This window comes from Micrasema longulum, unplaced genomic scaffold (genome assembly GCF_059751315.1).
Source record: "Micrasema longulum isolate JH-2025_06_02 unplaced genomic scaffold, ASM5975131v1 h1tg000791l, whole genome shotgun sequence".
Lineage (NCBI taxonomy): Eukaryota > Metazoa > Arthropoda > Insecta > Trichoptera > Brachycentridae > Micrasema > Micrasema longulum.
This window is the reverse complement of record NW_028277983.1, coordinates 3,358-29,875: the sequence shown is the minus strand read 5'-3', so window position 1 is coordinate 29,875 and position 26,518 is coordinate 3,358. Positions and strand designations below refer to the sequence as shown.

Below are 26,518 nucleotides of genomic sequence, written 5' to 3'. Positions count from 1 at the left end.
GCACTTAGAAGTTGCAAATAAAAAAAAAATACATAAACTTATAGACAGTTATAAAAATAAAATTAATACAAACAAGATAAATTTAAATTTAAAGAATAAGAAAAGAAAAAAGTTATAAAAAATAATGTAAAAGGTACAAAAATATAATAATGAACAAACAAATCATTATATAAATTCCTAAGATATTATCTTAAATAATACGTAAGTAAGTGGTGTTAGATTAGTTCAATCAAAATATTTACAGAACTTTGTAAATGACTTTTGTCGAGTTGCCGATCTGCCGAGTTGGTATTGCCTTAATGAACCCCTCAAACATGAAGAGCGTTATCACAGCACTGATGACGTCAGCCATCTTGGGAACAACTTCCGGCGAGCACAGGAAACGGAAGTTTGGTCGAACTTGACGGACGTAGTTACGCGGACACTCGACGTCGGCGTCGGCGGCGGCGACGCTGACTGGAAGAGACTTATCTGAAACGAGTTACTTCGAGTTGTAAAACCTAATTAATGAAACAATCGAAGTACATCAACATCTTTATAATAACTGAATTTTAAGTTTGTATCGATGTTTATTTTATTAAGTTTATCTTTTGATATTTCATGATGAAACTGCATTTCAATTATTATAATAAAAAACGTATTTTGTTAATTACCACTTTCATTAATAATTTTCACAAGTAGCCAGGTTTCGTCGTGATGGGCATCTTCAGATTGTCTGGCAATGTCAATCATCATGTCACTGGTAAAAATTATATATTTTTTTAATTGTTTAAAAATTATATATTTACATTTTAGTAAATTTTTTATAAGAAAATCACGATGTTTATTGAATAAATTTTAAATCCACATTGGCATGACCTGTACGTGGTCACAATAAATCTAGATTGTAGAATATGTTATAAAATCTATGTCTAGGGTGTAGAAGTGAAATAGAGATATATGAAATAAAAATAGTACGTTACATTAAGGGGTTTTTGCAAATACTTAAATAGATTTTATATTTCAATGAGATAATCAGAAATAGAAAATTTTAAAAAAGATGTACAGACAAAAAATATTAAAATTAAAGTGTACGATTAAGTTAATTTCTTTTAAAAGAAAAATCAAAAAATCAAATTAAAAGTTAATCAGGAAATGAAATCATTGAAATTTACATTTGTGACCAAGTTTATCTTATTTATTTATTTATTCATATTTTTTATCTTACAAATTTATTTAAAAATAATGTGACATCACTTGGTGAAAAGGCTATAAAAAACAAAGAAGAAAAAGGGGTTACCTGTGCCAAGGACACTTAACAATATACTTTAAAATATTTTTACAATTGAGAATAAACAAAGAAGACTTACTTAATACAATAATTATTTACAATGGCAACATTATGTGGAAGTCTCTAATTGGACTTTTTGATATGTATTTATAATAAAATTGTATTTTTTAAATTTATAAATACTTTTTGACTTTCCAATAAAATAAAATAAAATAAACAGAGATATTTAAAACAATGTTCCGACAGTTTTAAACACTACGTATTTATATTTATAATTAATTTATGTACATTTATATTATTTATATTACAAAACGCACAATGAAAGAACAAAATTAATTATTAGAAGAAGAGAGGTTTAAATGATCGTTTTTTTGTTGCGTTTTGATAGTAAGTAAAGAAGTAGTTATAAAGTTTAGTGGTAAGGACATTTGCGCGCCTCTGTCCTAGTGGTGAGTTACAAAAAACTTGATGTTGAAGTGGAATAAAATTAAATACGTGTTTTTATTATTGTGATAAAAGTTTTGCAAATATGTAACAGAGATGGATAAAATTAGTAAAAAGGGAATATGGAAGCATAGGTATTTACAAAGCTTACGAGATGTCATTGGTTGGTTTAAGTGGCCCAATTACACACTGCGTAACAGGCGCCGTGGAGTAGTCGCTTAGACTACAGTGAAACTGGCGACAAAGTTCGATTCTCGAATGTTAATATGTCCTAAATTAGCCACTAATGTAATTGTAGACGAAGAACTAAAACTAGTAAAAAATTGTAGTCAATATGAACATAATACGAGAATATCAGACAAATACCATATACAACTTTCTAAAACAAGACAAGGACAATCAAGACTAATGAACCAGGAACTGAAATTATACAATAAACTATCAGACAAAACAAAACAAAAGACTCAGACAAACTTTTCAAAAGATGTAAAAAATATTATCTTGAACAACAGAGTATAAATGAAAAATGTATATATTATTTTATGTAATATGAATGTAATAACCCGTAAGGGTTAAAAAAAACTTTTTTTTACATTTTCGATTGAAGATTTTAATATCTACAAACACGCATAGCGCAAAGATCTATATTTCTCTGAAAACCGCACGTAAATCGGGTAGGCCGTTTAGGAGGAGTACGGTGACATCATACGTACAGAGGAGTTATATAAACAAAGATTTTTTTTCCCCTTTCCCCCATAAAAGTTGATAATTTTTATTAATATTTGTTTTGTACTTTAGTTCAAATATTTTAAGAAGTTTTTATGTTATAAGTTTTTTGTTTATGGGTTATACATATTTTGTAAGTTGACTCAACATTGTTATATCAAAATTAAATATGTTTTGTTTTATATGGTAGAATTGGCTGTGCCCTAAAGCTATTTTACTGGAATGGATTTATTGTTATATTATTTATTTAGTATTTTAGTATTTCTTTTTAATTTTACTTATAAATTTACAACGCAGAGGTAATTTACAATAATTTCAAATCTAACTATGTTTCATCTTGATGTTCATTACAAACTTTATTTTATTTTATGGTTTCATATTTATTACATCCATTTACATAAAGTTATATATACAACAATTCGTATAGAGTAGTAAAAAATTGAACATCAGGTTCTCGACGTCCTGGACGTCTACTGCTGAATGTTTGTCGGCAGTTCATGTCAGAACTACAAGGCGCTAACCTGACTTACGAGGACGCACATGAGCTGGCAGCCGACAGAGATGCCTGGAGGAACTTCGTGGACACCATATGCTCCAACTAGGGAGCGAACATGGAATGATGAGTAGAAAGTTGGGACACAGACGAGCCAAAAAGATACATTAATATTTTAAAAAAATATTTATCTCCTTTATTAGTTTTCTCCGATGAGTTGAAAAAACTCATTAGGGACAGTATATAAAAAAACATTTTTTTACAATATATACATACATAACTACTACTACTACTACTACCATCATGCCATTTCCCCGTAGGGGTAGGCAGAGAGAATGGACCACTACAGACGTCTATCCTGGCATTCCTAGATAGACATATATATGATATTCCTAGTTTCTTCCACATTCATACATCTTGTCATACATGCCCTTCTGTTCTATCTGCTTTTGACATACAAATATTAATTAAAAACGATCCAATAAAGTAACAAATCACATGTAAAACATAAAAACACAATTTAAATTGCATTTATAAAAACTGTAACTTTCCAAAAGATTCAAATAATGTTTTTTAGTGCCACGCTTTGAGATTTACTTGAATTTTCGTTTTAAGGCCCGTCTGGCAGTTTATTCAATTGAGAGCTGTCAATGCTTTTAGAACTTTGCCAAACTTTGTTGATCGAAATTTTGACACATGAAGAGTTTTTGAGTTATATCTACTTTTACTGTTGATATCACGATTAAATGTATGTTTCAAATTTGTGTTGGCTGAAAAATTTATAATATTTGAAATCGTATTGATGTTGACACGTAGTGGTATTCATTTAGATGCAAGACATACCAGCATGTAAAAAACCATCATGTAAATATTTCTCATTTATTGAATCCCACAGAGTTTTTCATCCCTTATCGTTCGCGAGGTAACTCCGCCTTAAGGACCCCTAATCCCGAATTGAACCTTGTTATCGAAACTGCGAGAATTTCCCCAGATATTATCTTATATCCTGAGATGGCTACACCGCACTTCTGACAAAGTGTCATTAAGATCATCCGTAGTCAAGTAAATTTAGAGACAAAGAAGACCAAAAGTGAGCCACCGCGTTGAGAGATTATTAAAACACTAATTTAACAACCCATTATCACGGATTTAACTCTTTTAGACAAATTTCAAAAAGTAAATTAGAAAATAAAATATTTTAGTTTGTAAGTGAAAATTGTTGATGGAAGCTCATTGTAATTTATTATAGAACTAAAAGTCGAGTGATACTTGTTGACAGTAATTCCTTACCTAACTTGTTGGTTGATAATAAAGGCAAAAAAGATAAGTTTTCCAACTCAGAAACTAACCTTCTTAATTATAGTAATGACTGTAAAAAAAAGTTACGTAGGCAGAGCTTTTAAAACACGCATAAAAAAGCATGTACAATTGTGGTCTAATAATAAAGATAATTCAAATTTTGCCAATCATTTGATAGGAAATAAACATTCCTTTGATTTAACAATTAACGTAAAAATAATTCATATTGCACTTAAAGGCCATAAACTTGACAAACTAGAAATTCTCGAGATTAATAGATTAAAACATAAACCCAACTTAGAATTACTTAATGAACAGATAACACACGTGCATTCTCCATTTAATTTATTTTTACGAATGACTTTTTACCCTTTGTTTTTCAGAAATCATAATTGTCAAAAATCACACTCACGAAGGATAGGACACTAAAAATATAAATAATATATATACAATACTTTTGAAAAAAAATAATTTGTTGATGATCCTTAAGAATTTACTTTTATACAAATTTGAATTCTCTATCCTTACCTCTGTTTTGTATAAATACACTGAACTCCTTAATAAAGATCCCAGTCTCGAAGATATCGCGAAAGCGGTGAAACCGGCCACTGGATATTCCAAATTTGAGAATTAAAGTTTTACTCGTCTTTTATTTCTATTATAAATTAGAAAATATGAAATTTTGTACAGTTGAAATAACAAAAATGATGAGAGATTAAAATAATTTCATGAAAATCGAATTCATTTTCTTGTCTGTTTCAATATTAATTTATTGATTCAGAGGATACGCGATACACACTCTTGCAAATGTAAGATACTAACCGATACCAGTACTAAAATCACAATATAATTTTCGGTGTCAGTATCTTTTGTCACATTTGCCTGAGAGATCGCATTTGGACAGTGTTCAACCTACTTTAATTATTATTTTTCCAATTCCATACTTCGCTCCCAAACATTAGGGTTGGCACAAGAACTCCATTGTAAACTACTAGCTCAGCCACCTGCGACAAACATTTAATTGCCAAGGTAGATTTCAGTGCACCGGTCACCTTGTTCCCGGCACTCACTTTCCTTTCAATATCTTTCTCAGTCTTTTCATCCCTAGTAAACATACTTCCCAGATACACAAATTCTTCTACCTGATTCAGAATATCTCCGTTCACACTGCTCTCTAAACTTATACTTTCATCCCTTTCGAAAACCATTACTTTCGATTTATCAACATTTATTAACAAATCGCTTTGAAATCGATAGAAGAATGATAAAATATAGCGATACATATAAATGATTCACGAATATAAAAATAAATGTTTTTTGAATGCTCTAAAGAAATAATTAAAAAAATAAGAAAAGGATTACAAAATTTAAAAAACGAACAATCGGACAGTGAGTTCAATTGTAAAGTAGAAAAATAATATGAACGAAATTAGTCAACTAAAATCGGCGTTTGATTTGTTTATTATTTATTTATTCATTTATTTAACAGGAACAAACAGTCAAGGATGATATAATATCATAAACAAGATACGGTTTTAAAGAGAAACCAGAAAAGTTTCTGAATAAAAATCATACATATCAAATTGTGGTATAACAAAAAGGTGTTTTTCTGTGTATTTGATATATTTGTGTATTTCAATAAATTAGTTCGACTGTATTCCTTTTGCGCAAGGACCTCATTGCTTGGCTGTTTATTTGTCAGGTAAAAGACGTTAACTTGTTTTAAGTTCAGATGTTTTCTGTTTGATATCTGCTCTTAAGAAAACGAAAGACGTTTTCCGAAATTGGCGATTTCCGGTAAACGACACTTTTAAAGTCTATCAAAATTGGGACAGCGTAAGGAACAGGGCTTCTATTTGGTAATCTAAAGTTAAGTCCTCGGAATGGAGACTTCGGATAATAAGGAGGAAATTGCCACGTTTTTCTTTCTGAAAATGTTTGTCACCGGATCTCATCTTGTTAGAAAATCCGGATTCAGTAATTATCAGATACTTGGGAGAGAGGAACATTTTGTTTTTCTCGTTAGAGCGTTTAGTAAATGATAAAAGATTCAGAAAGATTACGCTTTAGATAATTTAAAACAGATAAAAAATAAAAGTTTTTTTTGTACGTGCCATAATTTTACTAAAATTAATTTCTCTGAAGTACAACTGAACGTAGTTATGCAGAAAGCAGCCAGTCCACAATAAAAAAAAAAGAGATATTGATGTTATCGGGTGTAGTAAGGTCGATTCTATGTTCTGCTAAAAACAGCCAGACCGCTTTCATATAAAAAACTGTATTAATCATTCCCTCAATTTTAAATCAGAAAATATAACATATGGCATAATAGGATAGGGTGGTTGTGTTCAGACAATCTACAGACCGCTCATGATAACCCAAAAAACCATATTAAAAATAATATTTAAATATAATCCTACCTTTTCATCGGATTTATTGTTTAAAGAGGCCAAAATCCTTTCAATAAGACACATCTATTATAAGTCATGTCAGATCATCATTTGTACTACAAGTAGTAAACAAAGAACACAACAGGAAATAAAAACAAGATATTCCTCAAAAGTAAATTACTACGTACCAAAAAGTAAAATAACTTTGGCTAGGAGACATTTCTCTGTGGTAGGTCCAAAAATTTTTAATTTACAGAGAGTCATTTTCGAAATTCAAATCTGGTTTGAGTAACTGGTTTGCTCGAACGGGAATGGATTTTTGCGATCAAATGTGGACTTACTAATAAATGACTAATATGTATTTATGAATGTAAAATGTAATATATGTATAAAGTATCAATGATGTGTATAAACTTAATATACATGTATATGTATATATAAAATATAATATAAATATGTATGTGCGAAATATGTATATATGTGTGTGAATGTATAGTTATGAATGCATTACAAGTGCCCCGACTCAACACGGATTTTCTAGCGAGTCGGAGCAAGTTCACAAACGTGGGTCGTTTCTAAATGTGTCACTATAAATTGTGTCTCTGTCCTTAACAAATGTAAACATAATGTAATTAATAAATAATATGTCACTTTAGTAAACAATTTAAAAGCGCCCTTGAGGTTATTTTTCACAAAAATGGCGCTATATAAATCAGCCAAATATTATTATTATATTTAAAAGGAGATATTAATATTTTTATTTTCAATTAAATTAAATATTAATATATTTTTTATCAAAATGTGTATTTTTTTAAAGGAATACATTAATGGCTGATTTAGTTATAACTATTCGTAAGATGTTATTATCCTAGATTATTTGATTTCAACTATATACTTTTACAGAATCCGTAATTCACAAGATAAGTTTAAAATGCTAAATTTATAGAAGAAAATCCGCTGTACATTTCGATCGACAAACTAGTTGCATAAGATTATGTCTTCGGGGTAGAATCGAACTAATTTGCAACTCGTATGATGTGGAAGCTGTAGTTATACTCTATACCAGTGTTTTTCAACCTTTTTGTATACTCCATTACAAGTAAAAAAAAACTGGTGACCCACCAGGATCTCAATTTTATAATACCTACTACTCGATTTTCACTATTTTAATGACAACGAATTTAATTTTCTTTTTATCGAGACTTTTATTGTTAATCGAGAAATTTTCAAAAGATTTTGCTGCTGACAGCATGAATGAAATTTAATTTAATCAATTAGATTGACGTCTTTTGGATAAGTAAAAAAAACAAACCTACAACTGGTAAGAGAAGCATTGAAACTATCAGAGTTATTTGCCAAAATAAAGCCACGATTCGACAAATTGCTAGGCAAATTTAAAAAATAAACAAGCGTAACTTTAACTGTGTATTTTTGATATAGTGTAGGATCTAAAGAACTTTTCAGAAATATTTTTATTTTTAATTTTGTATAAATATTAATAGAAGTATCTTTTGATATTTATTTATGATTTTTTAGTACAAAATTTCGACCTACTCTTCTTTTGACCACTCTGTTTTTTGGTTGACTGGAAGATATTGCTTTTAGCAATAAGTCCGCCAAAGAACTTATTCTTTGTACTTGAAGTTTTAAATAAATAAATATTATGAGAAATTCAGTGATTTCTTGTATATTTTTATTTGTAGACATGCTATAAAACAAAAAAATTTAATTAAAAATATTTTAAAGTATTGTACATACTATCATTGCCATGATTTTTTTTGGTATTTTGAAATTACTCCGGGTTCGATGTCACGAGTTTTCTTTGCTGAGTTCTACTGACTAGTGAATTGGCTTCTTGCTGACCGGAGACCTATCACAGCACTCTATTAGCTGATTTGGAAGTGCTAGTGACGCCATTCAAAGTAGTTTGTTTTGATTAAAATCATTTGTAATTTTTTGTACAATAACTTCACCAAACAATTTAATGCTCTAATTTTTACCGCGCGCAAGGAAACATTTTTTATATCTAATTTCCCATGGCACTAATTTTTCTCGTTGAGGTTAATTTATTACAGTTTAAACACATACATGTAGTTTTTTTTACTTGCTTTTTAAAATCTTACTTGCGATCGCGACCTCTCGAATAAGGATTTGCGACCCCCCCGGGATCGCGACCACAGATTGAAAAACACTGCTCTATATTACGGAGGTTTAAAGTTCCCTAACAAGTAACAACATGGCGAGTTCAAACTATTCAAGGAATCTCGACAAGAGCAAATCTCCTCGCTTATTACAGGTAGTGATGCAAATCACTTACATTTGTATGCGGAGATTGTATCTGCCAAGGATGGCACAGTTCATAAGCGGTAGTAAAAAATCATATGAAATTTAGCTGAATCTTTCAAATGAACGCTAAACGGCGCAAATAGCAGTTTTATTATAAATATATTTATACATATATATCATTACTCTAGAAATGGTTGATTGCATCTGTCCTGTACGGGCTTATTTTGCCCGTTAGTGAATGCATTCTAATTTTATTTTTGGTATATGTACTTCCAAAGCCAGCAGTTTTGTAAGTGAGTTGAAAGTATGTAATTTTGGTTCATATATTGGATGAAATTTTAATTTAACGTTTTAATTAAATCGGCCGCTAGATGGCAGAATATTTTAATTTTTCTTTTAAAATAATATCTAAATCTTTTTATAGAAAAAAGACTTGGTTTGTGATGAATTATAATAATAATAGACAGGCAGAAAAAGTAGCTTTAATCATATTAAGTTTTTGTGGTCTCACCAGGAATCGAACCTGGAACCTTCAATGCGTAAGTCAAACGTCTTTGCCGCTTCACCACGGAAGCCATATTTATTGAAAAAAATAGTAAAAAAATAGTAATCTGTCACTCAGAATAACGCTTCAAAAACCACACAGTTATAATTTATTTAATATTCCGGCATATTGAATAAATTTTAACCGTGTGGTTTTTGAAGCGTTATTCTTAGTGACAGATTATTATTTTTTTATTTATTTAAATAAATATTTTTTTGTGACTAACCCAAAATATTTATTAGAAAATGAGAACCAAGTCGTAGTAGAGCGTGGTGCGATGATCGGACCTCTGATCCCTGGGTCCGCGACACTAGCCACGGAACCACACCTCCGGTTCATTATTATATTAAGATGGCTTTTTGCAGGAAAAAATCAATTGTGAGGCTCAAAAAGGTGAAATTTTACAGAGCCCGAAGTTCTAATAATTCAAATGAGGCCCGAAAAGACGATCAAGCGAGGCCCACAGGGCCGATAAAGCGAGGCACGAAGGGCTGAATTTCCAAGCACGGAACAGTTGGCAATAGCCGACTCTTGCCTGCTAGTATATAACAATTTACCTCAAAGGATAAACCACGGGAGTCACATTGAACGAAATGTTCAGGAAACAAAATTTTGTGATTGTGCGATTTACTATACATGATAGCTTTTGAGCCAAATGAGATAATTTCAATCCATATAGAAATTTTAACGTAAAATAATGATTATTTTGATAGTCAAAGTACATTTAAAAAAAGCATATCTGGGACTAGTGATGTTTTTTGCATTAGAACAAAGACGACTTAAGGTTTTTATTTCAGCTTAAGACAGCATTTCAATGATGTAAATGGACATGGGTTTTTTTACGTGTAAAATAGCTTATTGTGATAATTTCTGCATTTTTATCTTCAAAACGGATAAAAGTAGACTTTCGTGTTTTATCCCCCAAGGTATATTGACTTACCCACTTACCCGGATCCGTTTTAAAGGTCTTGTGGCGTCTTTTCAGATCCACACATTGCATAAACCATTTTATTGTTGTAATGAACCGTATTTTTATTTTCAAATTCTTTGTTCACAAAAGGTTTGCGTTTTTTTTAGAATTTACATTAACTGCTTTCAATGCCTTTATCGCCGTCAGAGCAACCTAAGTATATTATACAGTCAATTCATCTGTCACCCTCAATCTAATTTTTCCAATTCTGACGGCGATAGGGTATGTTAGTACAATTGAAAACTATTAAGCCCACAATAAAGTCATTGCATTCCAAGCATCGACCTATTCAAAACCTGGCATCATCCTAGTCAAGACCTTTCAACTAATCTATCAATCAACCTATCAACCAACCTATAAACCAACCTTATAAACCCCAGGTAATATGAAAACCCAATCTTACAAACTAGGGTAGCGTCTTTAATAACATACTGCGGCGGCGAAGGAGCAGCCATTCCCGACCCCCTGCTGTAGCTATATTTAAGCCAATGGCTGTCAGCTCCTAGTTTTAGGCACTCATCGAGAAACAAATAGTACAATACTATTGTGTGTCTTGGTTCTGAATTCTGAATCTTGCATAGTGTGAAATGAGAAATAAACTGTCGTGAATCTATGTAAATCCTAAAAAACAAAAAACATGATTTTTAAAATTTGTTTTTGAATAACAACAGGCCAGGTGGCCCAATCACAGTAGAGAATTACACCCAGGCGAGAGAAATATCACATTTATTTTTTGCGTTCTCACCCGGAACCTTCCATGTGTGAGTCAAGCGTCTTGTCTTGGCCACTACAGCACGGAGGCCGCTTTGATTTATTTCTTTAACTTTATATTTTTTGTACATGTTAATTAGCTACCAGATGTGTGGAAGAAATTAGGAATATATGACAGGATAAACGTGTGTGAGATAATTTGAATATAGTGAATTGGACAGTAAAGTTATTAAATGTATTATTTTTATACTAGCTATTTTTTAGTTTATGTAAAACATATGATTGAGTGAATATAATGGATTTAACCTTAAGGAATAAATAAATTAAATGATTTAAGTAACTTACAATTTTTGGTTTATTACGCACTAAAATACAGAGATTACACAAATAATATTTTAGAGTGAATTTAAATACTGGTGAAGACAGAGAAAGGCGAGTGACGTGTTACGCGCCCTTATATGGGCCCATTGGGCACTGCGGCCATAGACACCAACACATCCTCGTCTCTTACTCTCTGGTCCCCACAGTATTAACATAAGAAATGAAAACATTTATAATCTAAGTAAAATTGCGTTCAATATTTTTTTTAAACTATTATTGAAAACATGATTTGATCCCGATTTTAGGATAAAAAAAAAAAAGGGAAGGTGTATTTTAAAATTCTTTTATTTATCAATATTTTGAGTAAGTCCAAATGTTTGCAGACTAGCTGTATTGTTGAATTAACTAACTGGCAAAAGAAGAAGTATAAAAAGTAAAAATGGTTTTCAGGCGTTGCCCAGTAGGTGAATTGGTTCAGCCGGATGAATTTCACCCGCATAATAAAGGTTTCAGCTCTTTTACTTCACAAAAATCAACAGATGGGAGAGTTGAGGAAATGTGGATGTTCAAAAATAGGCAGAATGGTGAATGTTACACAGTGTGTAAAGTGGCCACTGAAACCAGCCAATAATTGGTCATAAACCCTGCAAATGCCTAGACTTTCATATTCCCTTCTCAAAATTGTTTTCCTTCTCTGTTGCAACAAATAAAGCTTTTAACAAGTTTTAGAAACCAAAATTTAAATTGTATTTTTAATAAGTTTTCTGTTCAATTCATTATATTTGGATCATCATAACAAATTTTAGTTGATTACTTTGTCTTTATATGAGTAGCAAAGTTTTAATGTTGAGTCTAAATTTCACTATATTTTTTATCAGAAATAAATATTAATATAATAACTTCTATCTCTTATTTATTTACATTATTTTCAAAGGGGAAATTTCGATAGAATGGCCTTTTGAAATAATAAAACCGTCCTGACTTTTTTATCAGGCTTCAGCCTATATCGCCTCATGGTGAAATAATTGCTTACAAAAATTTGAACTCACTTAAAATATCGTGTATTTTCAAATATTAAAAGGAAAAAAACATTAATTAACACGGCCAATCGATTACGTTATCAAAATTCATTCCACACACGAAAGTGCCTTTTTGGCATAGTTACGTAATATTCTCGATTAGAATTTTGTAAAAACGTGGTGCTTAACACCATTTTAAAAAGAAAATCAATTCATAAATCTTTTTGATTGTGCGAGAACACGCACCCTCGTACATGCGATTTTGTAAATCGACGCCTCCTACGTATAATATCGTAACTAACCAAACGCGGCTTTATAGAAGAAGGATTTAAATATATTTTTGTACATAATAATAGTATGAATAGAATCAATCTAAATATAAACAATTTTTCTAATGGCATGAGTGGTTAATAATATGTTTCTTTTTTAGGTGATACCGGGTGTGCTAGATTTGTTACGAAGTTTCGGCTACCATTGCAGGAGCTATCAGTTTGGGATATGTTTTTTTTAAATAAATATATGTATTTGTATGAATAAAAAAAAATTGTTTTAAAAAACCTAAAAAAAAAATGAAATGTTTTGCGGTTTTTGTAAAAATGCAGATACGATATATTATACTTCGAAAAAGGCGTATTGTAAAATTTAGTATGAATGATATACAACATATTGGGAAATAATGTATTTTATTTTATTTTATTATTTGGATCATGCGATAATTATTTGATACCTGAAAACGATGTGAAAAATCATAAGTAGCACTAACGATAGAATGCGCTGTTATTCCGTATATAATAAAAAATATAATATGAGTACTAAACTAAAATAAATATAACTTATTTCAATGAAATAAAAAATAAAAATAAAATAATTACCTCGTTTATTATATCAAGCATTTTGCTATCTTACGTGCAAATACAGGTTTTGGTTATTCTCGTAACTCGATGAAATTGTTCTTGGGGTTTATATTGCACAAATATCTTAAATTTTGTTTCTAAGGCCAAATCACATTTTTGTGTTCTAGTAGGCTTATTTTAATATTTTATTTTTTGCATAGGCGGGATTCGTTTTGGAAAAAAAATCATGTTTAAAATAAATAGCTGCTCATGAGGCGGTCGTCCGACCAGTCCGAAGAACACAACCGTAACTGATATTTACGCCGCTTCCAGTCATCTCCATTATCCCATGAATATTATCGTGAGAATTTGTACAATAGTATACACTGTAAATATGTGAATAATATTTTAAACCGTTTTCAGCATGCAATACAAAACAAAAGGAATTTTTAATATTTTTTTTCAGTGACTGAGGCAATGTGTCCATAATTAAATAATCAGCGCTATTGACAGTACTACCGTAGTTTATAATAATGAGAAATTCCAGCCCAACCCGGAATTGAATTTTAAAAATGTTTTCGTGTACACGTGAATAATTAAAAATTTTGGAGTAGGATGAAATATCTCAAAAACGCACGCAAAAATATAATAAAAAATGTTAAACATAGTATTCATTTTAAAATCGTTAATAATGACGTCACTCCTTATATATACGTGTAGTATTTCCGGTTTCCGTGTTAAAGTTTTGACCATAGAAAAAAAAGTATAATTTGACATTTCAACCAGAGATTATGTCAACTTTCTAGGTTTTTTGAAATCGAAACGTTCGTAAAAACAACCATAACATAGATATGAGCAAATTACGATCAACTTAATGAAGTAATCAAAGCAATATTCCATAGATTCTTGTCAGGTCAGTGAAAGTAAGAACGCCAACCGTTTCATGACGTCACTACTGAAAAGTGACACACTAATTACAGTCATTTGGCGCAGTATTTGATAAATGTAACTTTAAAAAAATCATATCTTTGTAAATAACGCACAAAAAAATAAAATATTTTTGCTTATTTAAAAAGTACGCTAATAGAAAAATAAATAAATGGAAAACAGTGGAATTCCTCACTACAGTTAGGAAAATAGATGCTTCTGCTTTGTTGTAATTTTGATTAAATGAAAAATAATATATGTGTACTGACAATTTTTATTTTTATTTTTTAATGTATTCGAAAATTATTTTTTATTGTTTTTTTTGTTTTGGTCTGTAAAAGTTTTAATATTTTATATGTCCCCCGTTTAAAGGTGTACACTATTTTATTTTGTATGTATGACATTGAATATTATGGTTAATAAATGTTACTTATTATTACACATTTTGTAATGTATACTCATGTTACAACTTTTATTATTGATAGTGTTGATTTTAATTGTAATTCATTTGAAAATTTAAAAAACGTAAATGCTGTCTGACGATGTCAGTCACGACAAAACCCGGTCACGGGTAAAAAATATAAACAAAAGCGGAGTAAAACTATATACGTATTTTTAATTATTATAATTAAAATGCAGGTCCTCCGAGAAATGTCGGTAGAAAATTTTTATATTTTATAAAGAAGAAGAAAACAGACATTTATTCATTTAAATCGTAAAATGAACGAAAATGCAGTTATACAGACAATATTTTGAGTTTTTTCAAATTTTTGTAGACAAGTACTGGATTCAACTCCCGGGGGAGCGGTTAATATAAACATATTACAAAATTATTACCTTCTCTAAAATGTTCTTCATCTTTGTTGTAAAAGGTTAATATTAACAGCTCCTCCGGGATTCAAATCCAGTCGTTGTCTACAAAAATTTGGAAACACTCAAAATATTGTCCATAAATTCACCTGGTCCATGAAGAAGGATAGAAATTTGAAACATTTTTAGGAGTTGCCTTGTATGTTAGTGAAATAATTCAATAAATTAATTCAATCTCACCAGCATAAATAAAAATTTCAGCTCTTTGACTTCACAAATATTAACAGATAAAATGATTGAAGGAATAAAGATGTTTAAATATGGGCAGAATGGTGAATGTTGCAGTGTGTTAAGTGGCCACTTAAACCAGCCAATGACAGGTCATAAGCCTTCTTTATTATTTTCTCTAAAATGTTTATTATCTCTGTTGTAATATGTCAATAGTATTACATACATTAAATCAAAGAAATATGAACTAAAGAATTATGTATATCCCTAACTCACGCGAATGTTTGTTTGTGAATCGTGATTTTTACATATCTTTGCAATGCAATATTTGTTATATCAAAGATGTAGCTACTAGTATGTGAATAATATGTTTGTTAAGTGCTTTCAAATACGATATTAAATTGGTTTTACAATTCGTAAATAATAACAGTGCAATGATATTAGAATTACAAACGAACAGCCTAAAGGTTCATTGCAAGACGTAATACGATGACATTTTCATTAAGGCGATTTAGTTTCCCGAATCGGTATTCCTATTTGTCTGGTCATGTAAGGACTATTACAATTAAACTGGACTTTGGGACTGAGAAACAGTAAGACCGACTAGAGAGAAATGTATTCAAATAGAGAAGTACCGCTTTTCAGGACGGTTGAAGACTCTGTTTTCGGCACCGTGTAAAGTGGCCACATAACCCTTTGAATATAATTAAATCTAGCAATTGTAAAAAAATATTTGATGGTTTGACACGTATAATTATTTGAATATTTTCGGTGTATTTCGTATTTTGGAAGTTACTCTTACGTAAGTTTGAACAAACTTTAGGTCTAAAAGGTTTTTTTTATTACTTGATAACAAAAAAATATTTTATAACTTGTGTTATCGTAAGAATACGCAGATTCGCAGATAGAAGTTTAAAAATTAAAAAATTGTTTCCAGGCGTTGCCTAGTATGTGAAATAATTCAGTCAGATGAATCTCTTCACAACAATAAAGGTTTCAGCTCTTCAACTTCACTAAAATCAACAAATGGAAGAATTGAAGAAATATGGATGTTCAAACATAGGCAAAATGGTGAATGTTACACAGTGTGTAAAGTGGCCACTTAAACCAGCCAACAACAGGTCATAAGCCCTGTTAATGCCTAGATTTCCATATTCCCTTATTTAAGGTATTCTCCATCCCTGTTGTTATTTGTTAATCTTAATGACTCCCGAGGGGGTGAAATCCAGTCTTTTGTCTACGAACATTTGGACAAACTCAAATATAGTATAGTTTTTATGTTTATAGAATTTGAGAGATAAGATTATGTTAATATATTAGATCTTTACTATAAGCACCTGCTGACGAACAGCATTTTATGCAGTTAAATAGGACTTGATAATTTATATGTTAATTTTTGTATACTTTTGATAAATAAATAGAAAAATGTCATTTTCATTCTGCGATATATTCATAATAGTTTTCCGATCTAATAGCAATTAAAGTTTCTAGTTTATTTACCCGTACAACAACAGGACGTGCATTCTGTACCACTACTCGACTTCTGAACTAAAGGAGTCATTTTCTTTGAACGTCCCTCTTATTTAAATGGAAATTTTTGCCCCGAGTTTTATTATTTATTGTCCTGCAGCGAAGCGAGGGATCCCCATCCTTCAGGTACAAAGGTTGTTTAAAATCCTTTGAACTCAGACTTTGAATTTGTCGGGCATCAAATAAAATTACATTACGCCATCTCGAACTTCTAATTATCACCAGGAAAAGTGAGTTTTGTGATTAACGTCTAAATGTCTAACTAATTAGCATCATTAAAAATAAAAAAAACATTAAGAAATAAATATTACATATTAATTACGTGACAGAATTTTCTTTGTAATTTCGTTTTCATCACCATAACAGGATAATCACAATGGGGAATTAAATTATGTAAAATCATGTAACACAAACATGCATAATTCAACACAAAGGTGCACAAATGTTGGTTCAAGATCCTTCAATCTTCTAATTAAAGAACTACAAAACATTAAATCACAGGAACAGTTTAAAGTAGGTTTAAGGTCTTGGATTAGCATGGAAGGAACAGATAGACACATTCTTAAAAAAATAAAATAATAATAATTAAAATTTAAAATAAATGCACACTGAAAATTAATCATGTCTTCGTAATATCAGCGTATGTTAATTTGGTTTTTCTTTCATTTTCCTTTTCTCTTCTTTTCTTTTCATGTCATATCATATTTATATGCTATAAAATTTTTAATAATTAAAAAAGAAATTGCCCACGCTCAGACGCTGAAGTCTTTGTAGGCATTTTTTCCAATTAAGGTTATAGCTTTATTTTTCTAAAGTGTATTTTTGTAATTGTATTTCTATGTAAATAATATATGTATGGAAAAATAAACAAATAAAAAAAAAAAAAAAAAACAAAATTTGTGTATTATGTAATGCTGCATTTAGCAAGCATTATCGACAAAATCAAACAAAATAAATTCTCTAATACAATGAAGAAAGAATAAACGAATTTGAAATGAATAAGTTACTCGATACCGAAATTCTTAAATTCCTCCAAAGTCATGGTAAATAAAGTTTTGTTTTTAAATGAATTAAAGATTACAATAATCTAAAAGTAAAAGTATTAAAACTAATATATCACTGAATAGACTCAAAGCAAATTTAAAGAATTTTTTTGAACCCGAGTAAAAATAGTATTTCATTTTGATTAGTTTTACTGAAATATTATTATGTGTTATTAACTTTATTTCTTATGCCCAAACGCTCAGTCATGCCCAGCATGTATTTAGTAGTTCTTTGACCTCCAGCCAGGCTTGACGTTTAGAATCGAAACCAAAACGCATGTTACGAAAGCGTGTAAAAACCTCGATGTGCGATTAACAAAGCTTTAAATTAATTCTTTTATTCTTTTCTATAAGCGTCAAACGACGCCTAGCTGCGCAATTGCGACGCTCTTTTTAGTTACAGGAGTGCACTTTTAGAAATACGTTTTTAAAATATAATAAACGTATGTCAATATTATTTTTGTTTTCCCCAAAATCCATCGAAAAGAAATAAATGGGTCAAAATTATAAAAATGAATCTGATTAGGATCCACCAAAAACGAATATTATTTAATCAACGCCCAAAGAGCTTTTACATATACATAGGTTATAAAAAATGATCAAATACAAAAATACAATTAAAAATGAAAAAAATACATACATAAAAAACAAATGAAAATACTAGAAACAAAAATACTATTTGGCTCTTGAAATTTGATAAAGTTTTAGCAAATATATTTATTTTTACTTTCAATTGAATCGGCATTTACTTCGTAACACTTTATTTTCATAATAATTGATATCTATTTTTGGTTATCAGTGCATTTGTTCCCGAGAGAGTGAATTCTCGGAGACAGATAATTAATGTGCAAATTCGACTTAGACATTATATTAATATATCTATCGTAAATGTGATGCTTCATTGGCCATTGAAATAGATACATTTAACCAAATCAGGAACATAAAAAATATTTAAAACAATTTTATACAAAATCAACCGGATCAGATATTATTTTTCTAACACTAATTTTAATGAAATTTAATGTATATAAAATAAGTTTATAGTTTCTCAAGGTAAATGCAAATTAACATTTATGAACCGGAGAACTTTTTGCTGGATTTTCTCAGTTTTATGACAATGGGTAGCATAGCGAGGTGACCAAATTGAAAAATTGCATTCTGACTTCAATACATATCCAAGCATTTGCATACCCTTTTTTGATATATAATCAACGTGACTACTAAAATAAAGTGTTTCATCAAATACTGGGAGTCATTCTTAATTCTGACCTTTCTTTTGACGCTGAAATTAGTAAAACGATAAGCTTATGCTTTTACCAGCTGAGACAGATTAAATGCATACGCAAACATTTGCCAGTTGATGCCGTCCTTCATTTAATAAATGCGTTTGTAGTGTCTAGAGTTGATTATTGTAATGGTATCTACGCAGGTCTACCGATGAATAAAATGACTTGCCTACAGGCTGTATTGAATACAGAAACGATACTTATTTTTGGAATCTCTAAGTTCAGTAATATCACTCAACTACTTCGGGAATTACACTGGCTACGTTTACCACAGAGTGTGGAATACAAACTCTGTTGGCTTATGTATTAGTCACTGCATCCCAGATGAACTAGCTGACAGACGTCTTACGCTTAGATCAGCTTATTATTAAGCAGCGCCCTAAATTTGGCGAACGCGCATTTGCGGTCGCAGGCCCTACGGCATGGAATGCTCTTCCAGCAGAGGTCCGAAACTGTGAGAGTGAAGTAATGTTTCGGAAGAAACTTAAAACCCACTTGTTCTCTAAATCATTAATAAATTCTTATGATGTGGTGACAAAGTAGACTATTTTTCTTAAGTTAAATACTCGTAGTTATAATAAAATTTATATATTTATTTAATTACTTTGTAAAGCGCCCTTGAGGTATCATACTACGAAAATGGCGCCATATAAGTTATCTAAAATTATTATTATTGTTATGATGCCGAGGTCTTTAATTTCTTTAGCAGAAGCAAGGGGAACACTGTCGAGTGAATAAGGAAATGTCTTTTTAGAACGGTTGAATCTATTTTTTTTTAAATTGAAAAATAAATATAAGCATTCTTATAATCTACCCAAATATTTCAATTTTGGTGACCATTTGAAACGAGTTGTAAATAACTCACTATTAGAATATGGAAACCAAGTTGGGGTAGAGCGGGGTTCGAACCTCGGACCTCTGATCCGTGAGTCCGCAACACTAGCCACGGGACCACAAACTGATGTTTGTTTCGTTTTGGCATTTGGCATTTACTAGCATTTAAGAAAATGTTGTTTTCGTTTTAATGTTTGCATTTTTACTTTTCATGTTTAGTCATTTACATTGGTTTTAATTTTCTTAAAGTTATTAGTATTTGCACTTGTTTAATTTTTTTATTATTTATCTATTTATTTATTCATATTTTTTGCTTGCAAACTATAATTAATAATAAAAATAATGTGACCTCACTGGGGTTTCCCGTGCTGGGGACACTTAACAATTTAGTTTTTATAAATTACATTTGAGAATAAACAAAGAAGACTAACTTAAAAAACAAACAAAATTAACCAATATTCAGACAGTTTAGAAAACAAGGTATTTATGTACATCTATATTATTTATATTACAAAACACACAATGAAAATAACAAAAACCTAACATAAGCTATACAGTTGTGGAGCAGTCAATTCAGTATTGGTATGGGCGAATGAGATAATCCATTTTACTTCTACCTAGCTCCACTATCCACTTTTTTATAGCCTTTTTAAACATTTTTAAACGATAGTGGAAGTAGGTTATAGATTTTAATTTAATAATCCTCAAAATCCCTTTGTCCGAAAGTGGTATTAGTTTGTATTTGTTTAAGTTGTCTATGTGTTGAGGATCTAGCGATTATATTATTTGTATGTGATGTATTGTGGGGGTTATGTTTTTCATTTGAGTAAGAGTAGTTTTTGAATCTATAAGTGAGTATTGTTTTAGCGTATAATTGTTTTGGTGTCATAAGTTGTGATTTATGGAATATTTCTTCAGTAAATGTCTGTATCGGGACTCTGAGTATTATTTTAATGATAGATTTTTGTGCAACAAATACACTATTTAAAACTGTGTCACTCGCATCACCCCAACCGATTATACCGTACTCCAAAATTGATTAGCACAATGCAAAATAAATCTTTAAAAGTTCTTGTACATTAATTATATTTCGAATTGTTTAAAATATATACGTTAATCTCTTAAGTTTATTAGTAACATTTTCAATGTGCTGTTTCCACTTTAAATATAAATGGTATATTCTCTTATTTATATTTGTGCTTCAATTTTTTATAATCATCATTCAATTTTCCAATTTTAATTTATGTTTTATTTCTATTACGAATGAAATATTTTCTTATTTAAATTTATGTTTCAATTTTTATTATTATCGGTTTTTTTCCAAATTTACATTAATGTTTTATATACCAATTAATAATGGTAAAATTAAAATTTTTGATTCAATTTTATTATTACCTGCATGTTTTCTAATTTATATTTATTTTGAATTTTTTGGTATTATTATTAATATTAGAATTTTTTTAAGCATCATTTAATGAAAAAAACACAGCCAAAAAAGAAGGTCCTTCCTAAACACAGAAATTTTCTAGCTAGTCGGGACCTGAAACAAATAAACTCTGTGCATTTTAAAACCGTGATTTAAATAAATGAATAATTGAATAAATTGATAAGATTCGGTAAATATTTTTTTACGTACCAAAAATGAGTATCCTCTAATTTTCGGTAGCATATGCGTGATCGTTGAATGCAGCTCTGGTATAAATACACAAACTTAATTACTATTGGTTCGATTTCGCGTGACAAGATATTTTACTCCACAGGGAATATCTATATTATAATATGTCAATGCGTTGGTCAGTTGCAATGCAAATAAGAATATATGTGAGTAGGTGGATATCATGTAGACCTTTTAATGTCCTGCGAATTGTTTAATTGACATATATAATATAGTCTATTTTTATTATTAATTCTAGTAATCTCTTGATTAAAAAAAAATAAAATTGTAAATTAAAAAAAAAAACATTTAAATAAATAAAATAAGAAAATGCTATTTAACAAACAATGAAATATATAAATTGCAAATCACAAATGACAATATCAATTAATCAAACATCAGATAACATTAATTAAAATTTAAATGCGCTCATGGAAGAGCAAACATTTTGTTATTTTAAATGAATGTAAACAAAATACAACAGAACATTGTTTTGTATTTGATCAAACAATGGAAATGAGTTGATTATTTTAAAATGAATAAATTATTACAGCTTATTTTATTTGTGTATTTTGATGTACAAAAATAATAATTTATGTGTCCGGGTAGACGAAGCCTCTAAAATAGTCGGTTACACAAAAAAAGGCGTTGAAAAGAACATAATTTACTACAATTGTCCATAATCAAATGTGCATTTAAATTTGCATCCGAAGCAAGAAACGTTCAGAATGGTTCGTCTTCTCTTTGATCAAAGATCTACGCCGGGCGTTTGAATAGAGCCCTGGTAATGAAAGCCATAAGCGAGACAGGAAAAGCGTAGGATCTTATTACTGCCTGGCATTGTTGGCAAGACGCCCCAATTTCTCAACGAGCGCTGGATGCTAGAACAAGCAGCTCACAATAGGAACTAAAGGCGGCCATTTGGCCGGCCCGACTAGATTGCACATTCACGCCACTAGCACGGACGATGCACGGAACTGCATCAAAGCCTCGATCGCATATCTAATATATTCCACCCGCAATCTTATATCCAAATTACTCTGAAATTGCATTCGAAAAGTTACAATTGCAATATTTTTTTCACAAGGGCTGCAGAACAGCGTTTATCCATTACATTTATTTAGATGTTTTTATTTATTTATTTATTTTAAAGAAACAAACAGTCGACCGTGATAAAAATGCAGTTTAAAGACAGACCAGCAAAGTTTCTAAATAAGAATCATACATATTATTAAATTGTGTTACAACAGGGTGTGTTTATGTGTATTTGTATGAGAGTAAGTGTGACGTGTGTTTATGTGTATACTTGTACGAGTGTGTTATTATGCAATATTTTTATTTTATTTATTATCATATTGCATATGTTAAATTATACATGTGTACAGATTGCTTATTGATTGATTTGGTGTTTATTTTGTAGACTTCATATTTATTTTGATTTATTTATTCATATTTTTTTCTTACAAACTATAATTAATAATAAAAATAATGTGTCCTCCTTTTGGGGTTACCCGTGCCCAGGACACTGAACAATATATATTTTTGAAATGTTTTTACATTAGAGAATAAACAAATAAGACAAACTTAATAAACAGAGATAATTAACAAAATATTCACAGTTTTAAAAACATTGTATATATGTACATCTACATTATTTATATTACAAAACGCGCAATGAAAATAACAAAAACCTAGACACTTGTGGAGCGGTTGATTCAATATTGGTTTGGGCGAAGGAAAAAAAACATTTTTCTTCTACCTAGCTCCACTATCCATTTTTTATAGCTTTTTAAACATTTTCTTGTTACTAATAGTTTTAATAGATAGTGGAAGTAGGTTAAAAATTTGAATTGAATAATACTCAAAATCCCTTTGAGTGGTATTAATTTGTATTTGTTTAATTTATAATATTACAATATTTGAGTTTGCCTAAATTTTTGTAGACAAAAGACTGGATTCAACCCCCTCATGAGTCAATAATATCAACAAATTACAACAGGGATGGAGAATACCTTAAAGTAAGGAATATGGAAGTCTAGGCGTTTACAGGGCTTATGACCTGTCTTTGGCTGGTTTAAGTGGCCACTTTACACACTGTGTAACTATTACCATTTTGCCTATGTTTGAACATCCATTTTTCTTAAATACATCCATTTGTTGATTTAAGTGAAGTTAAAGAGCTGAAACCTTTTAATTGTTTTCAGACGTTGCCTAGTATGTGAAATAATTCAGTCAAATGAATCTCTTCACAACAATAAAGGTTTCAGGTTTTTAATTTCACTAAAGTCAACAAATGGATGAATTTAAGAAATATGGATGTTCAAACATAGGCAAAATGGTGAATTTTACACAGTGTGTAAAAGTGGCCACTCAAACCAGCCAATGATAGGTCATAGGCCCTGTAAATGCCTAGACTTCCATATTCCCTACTTTAAGGTATTTGCCATCTCTGTTGTTATTTGTTAATCTTATAATATTAAAAATCAAACACTGATTTGAATCTACTTATAAGAAATATAAAAACAAAAATTTCGTGACAATTGTTTCGCCTTGTTAAGGTATTTTCAAACAAATGTGTATGTTTTATATTTGTTAAAATAAAATTAAGAGTTCAGTAGACTCAAATCAGTGTTTGATTTCTAATATTATATGTTTTTATGCACATTTCTTTGACTTTCTTACAAAGGGTTATTTAACCCGTTCTACGCTAGTAAAAAAAAAATACAGTGATTAACAAATAAAAACAATAAATAAAGGTGAAAAACGTAATGAAAAATTTCGTAAAATACATGGCAAAAAAACAAAGTAAAAAATGTAGTTTAAACATAGTCAAAAAAATATTTTAAAAACCCGTATTATTTATTCATTTTCGGCCTCGTGGTGCTTGCACTTGCTGAGACCTCTTGAAGTCTCGGGTTTGATTCCTGACATGGTCGACATGAAATATTTATTGAAAAAGGTGTTATTAGATATAATATTTTATAGTCCCCGGACTGAGACTTGAAGCGAAAGACTGATCATTTAACTTTCATGTAACTAAAATGATCAAGATACGCAACAATCGGTCTATCAATGCAGAGCCTTTTGTAGCATTAGGTGCGGAAAAGGAATAATTTATTTACGGACTTATTCAGTCAATTTAACAATGGCAAAAACATTTTTTTTCTTGAAACAAAATACAACTAAAGAAAAAAAAAACTTACTCTTAAACTTTAACATATTACATCAGAGATGAAGAACATTTTAGAGAAGGTATTATGGAAGTCTAGGCATCTACAGGGCTTTTTTAAAAATATTTTTTTAATTTTTTTTTTATTTAAATTTTATTGATAAACCCTTACGGGTTACATACATTAAACGAACTGTTTTCACTTTTAAAATTCACATTCTACTGTTAATAATAATATTTTTAACATCTTTTGTAGAGTCTTTTGTTTAGTTTTGTCTGGTAGTTGATTGTATAATTTCAGTCCATGGTTTATAAGTCTCGATTGTCCTTTTCTCGTATTAAAAGATTGTGTATGATATTTGTCTGATATTCTCGTATTGTGTTCATGTTTACTACGGTTTTTTTCAAGTTTTAATTCTTCGTCTACAATTACATCAGTGGCTAATTTATGAATAAATTTTAAAGATTCTAGTTTAAAGAGTTCAGTTACGTTTAATTGTTTAGTTTGTTGGCTTATGACCTGTCATTGGCTAGTTTGAGCGGTAACATTCAGCATTCTGCCCATATTTGAACATCTATATTCCTTCGATTCTTATATTTGTTGATGTTTGTGAAGTTTAAAAGCTGAAACCTTTATTGATGGGGATGAGATTCGTCCATTTGAATTATTTTACCTACATACTAGGTAACATCTGATTTTAAAAAAATAAAAAAATACGTCTCGTGAATGACAGGTCATGAGCCCTGTAAATGCCTAGACTTCTATATTCCCTTGTCTTAAATGTTATTCATCTCTGTTGCATAAAATATTAACAGCTCCGTAGGAGATTTGTTTGAATACGGTTTTTCCCTACAAAAATTTGGACAAACTCAAAATATTGTTAGGATATTATATATAAAAATATTATCTTCATTCATTTTTTAACCTTTAAAACATGTAATTATTCTTTGAAAGGTAATAAAATACTACCTCAAGGGCGCTAACGCGTGAGTAAGGGTTGTAAAAAATATTTAATTAATTTCTTCCTTAATAATTGTATATTTTCGGTGACCCGACTATGGAATGTGCCGTTGACACGATAAACATTAATTTAAACTCGATCATATTATGAATGTCAGAATGGGGTTGAAATGACGTATTTAGTTTTATTTATTTCATTTATAAGTTAAGTTCGATGATTTATTTTAAATTTGGCCAAATGAAAACCTTTTTGTGTAACACTTCGTGCTTTGATGGAGTTCCTCGGGGTATATCAGGGGCGTTTGTGGAGGTTTTCGATTAGGGAGGCCAGTAGGTAATGACCAACCGAAACATGATTTTCAGCCGAAACCAAATTTCGGCTTCTCTTCTAGTTCCGGCCGAAACTAAAACAAAAAACAATCAAATAAGTTAAACGTCTCTTCAAAACGCCCAAAATCGGGTATTGTTATTTTTAAATCTTATCGAATTCAATACAATAAGTGTTAAATAAAATACGCAATAAAATAAAAGGCGATCGGTTTGTGGTCCTGTGACTAGTGTATCGGACTCACATCAAAGGTCCGTGGCTTGAACCCCGCTCGACCTCAACTTGATTCCCATTTTTTCATAGTGAGTTTTTTACAACTTGTTGGTCAAAAATGGTCCTCAAAATTAAATATTTTGGTGAATCGTAAGAACGCAAATATATATTTTTTCTAATAAATTATTTTTTAAAAGTAAATTTATTTAGTTTTAGCGCTTTTCGGTTC

General features: G+C 30.1%; 1 protein-coding gene across 2 annotated transcripts; it reads right to left on the bottom strand.

Moving 5' to 3' along the window:
* Positions 1–229: 229 nt before the first annotated feature.
* Positions 230–26,146, bottom strand: LOC148278999 (uncharacterized). 2 transcript variants are annotated; one of them, XM_088230594.1, is made up of 3 exons: positions 25,995–26,146; positions 654–739; positions 230–471 (listed from the first exon to the last, which is right to left on the bottom strand). In XM_088230594.1, exons 2-3 carry the CDS (start codon positions 733–735, stop codon positions 239–241), a joined length of 315 nt encoding a protein of 104 aa, XP_088086720.1. In that variant the 5' UTR covers positions 736–739; positions 25,995–26,146; the 3' UTR covers positions 230–238. The 2 variants fall into 2 exon arrangements, 1 of the variants encoding a protein (XP_088086720.1); XR_015823011.1 differs by lacking the exon at positions 654–739.
* Between the last annotated feature and the right edge of the window lie 372 nt (positions 26,147–26,518).

Bases quoted from the DNA above. Each gene is read 5' to 3' on its own strand.
- LOC148278999 (XM_088230594.1), bottom strand. From the start codon at position 735: ATGATGATTGACATTGCCAGACAATCTGAAGATGCCCATCACGACGAA. The intron at 472-653 runs GTAATTAACAAA...AACTCGTTTCAG, and splicing joins GAAAATTATTAATGAAAGTG to ATAAGTCTCTTCCAGTCAGC.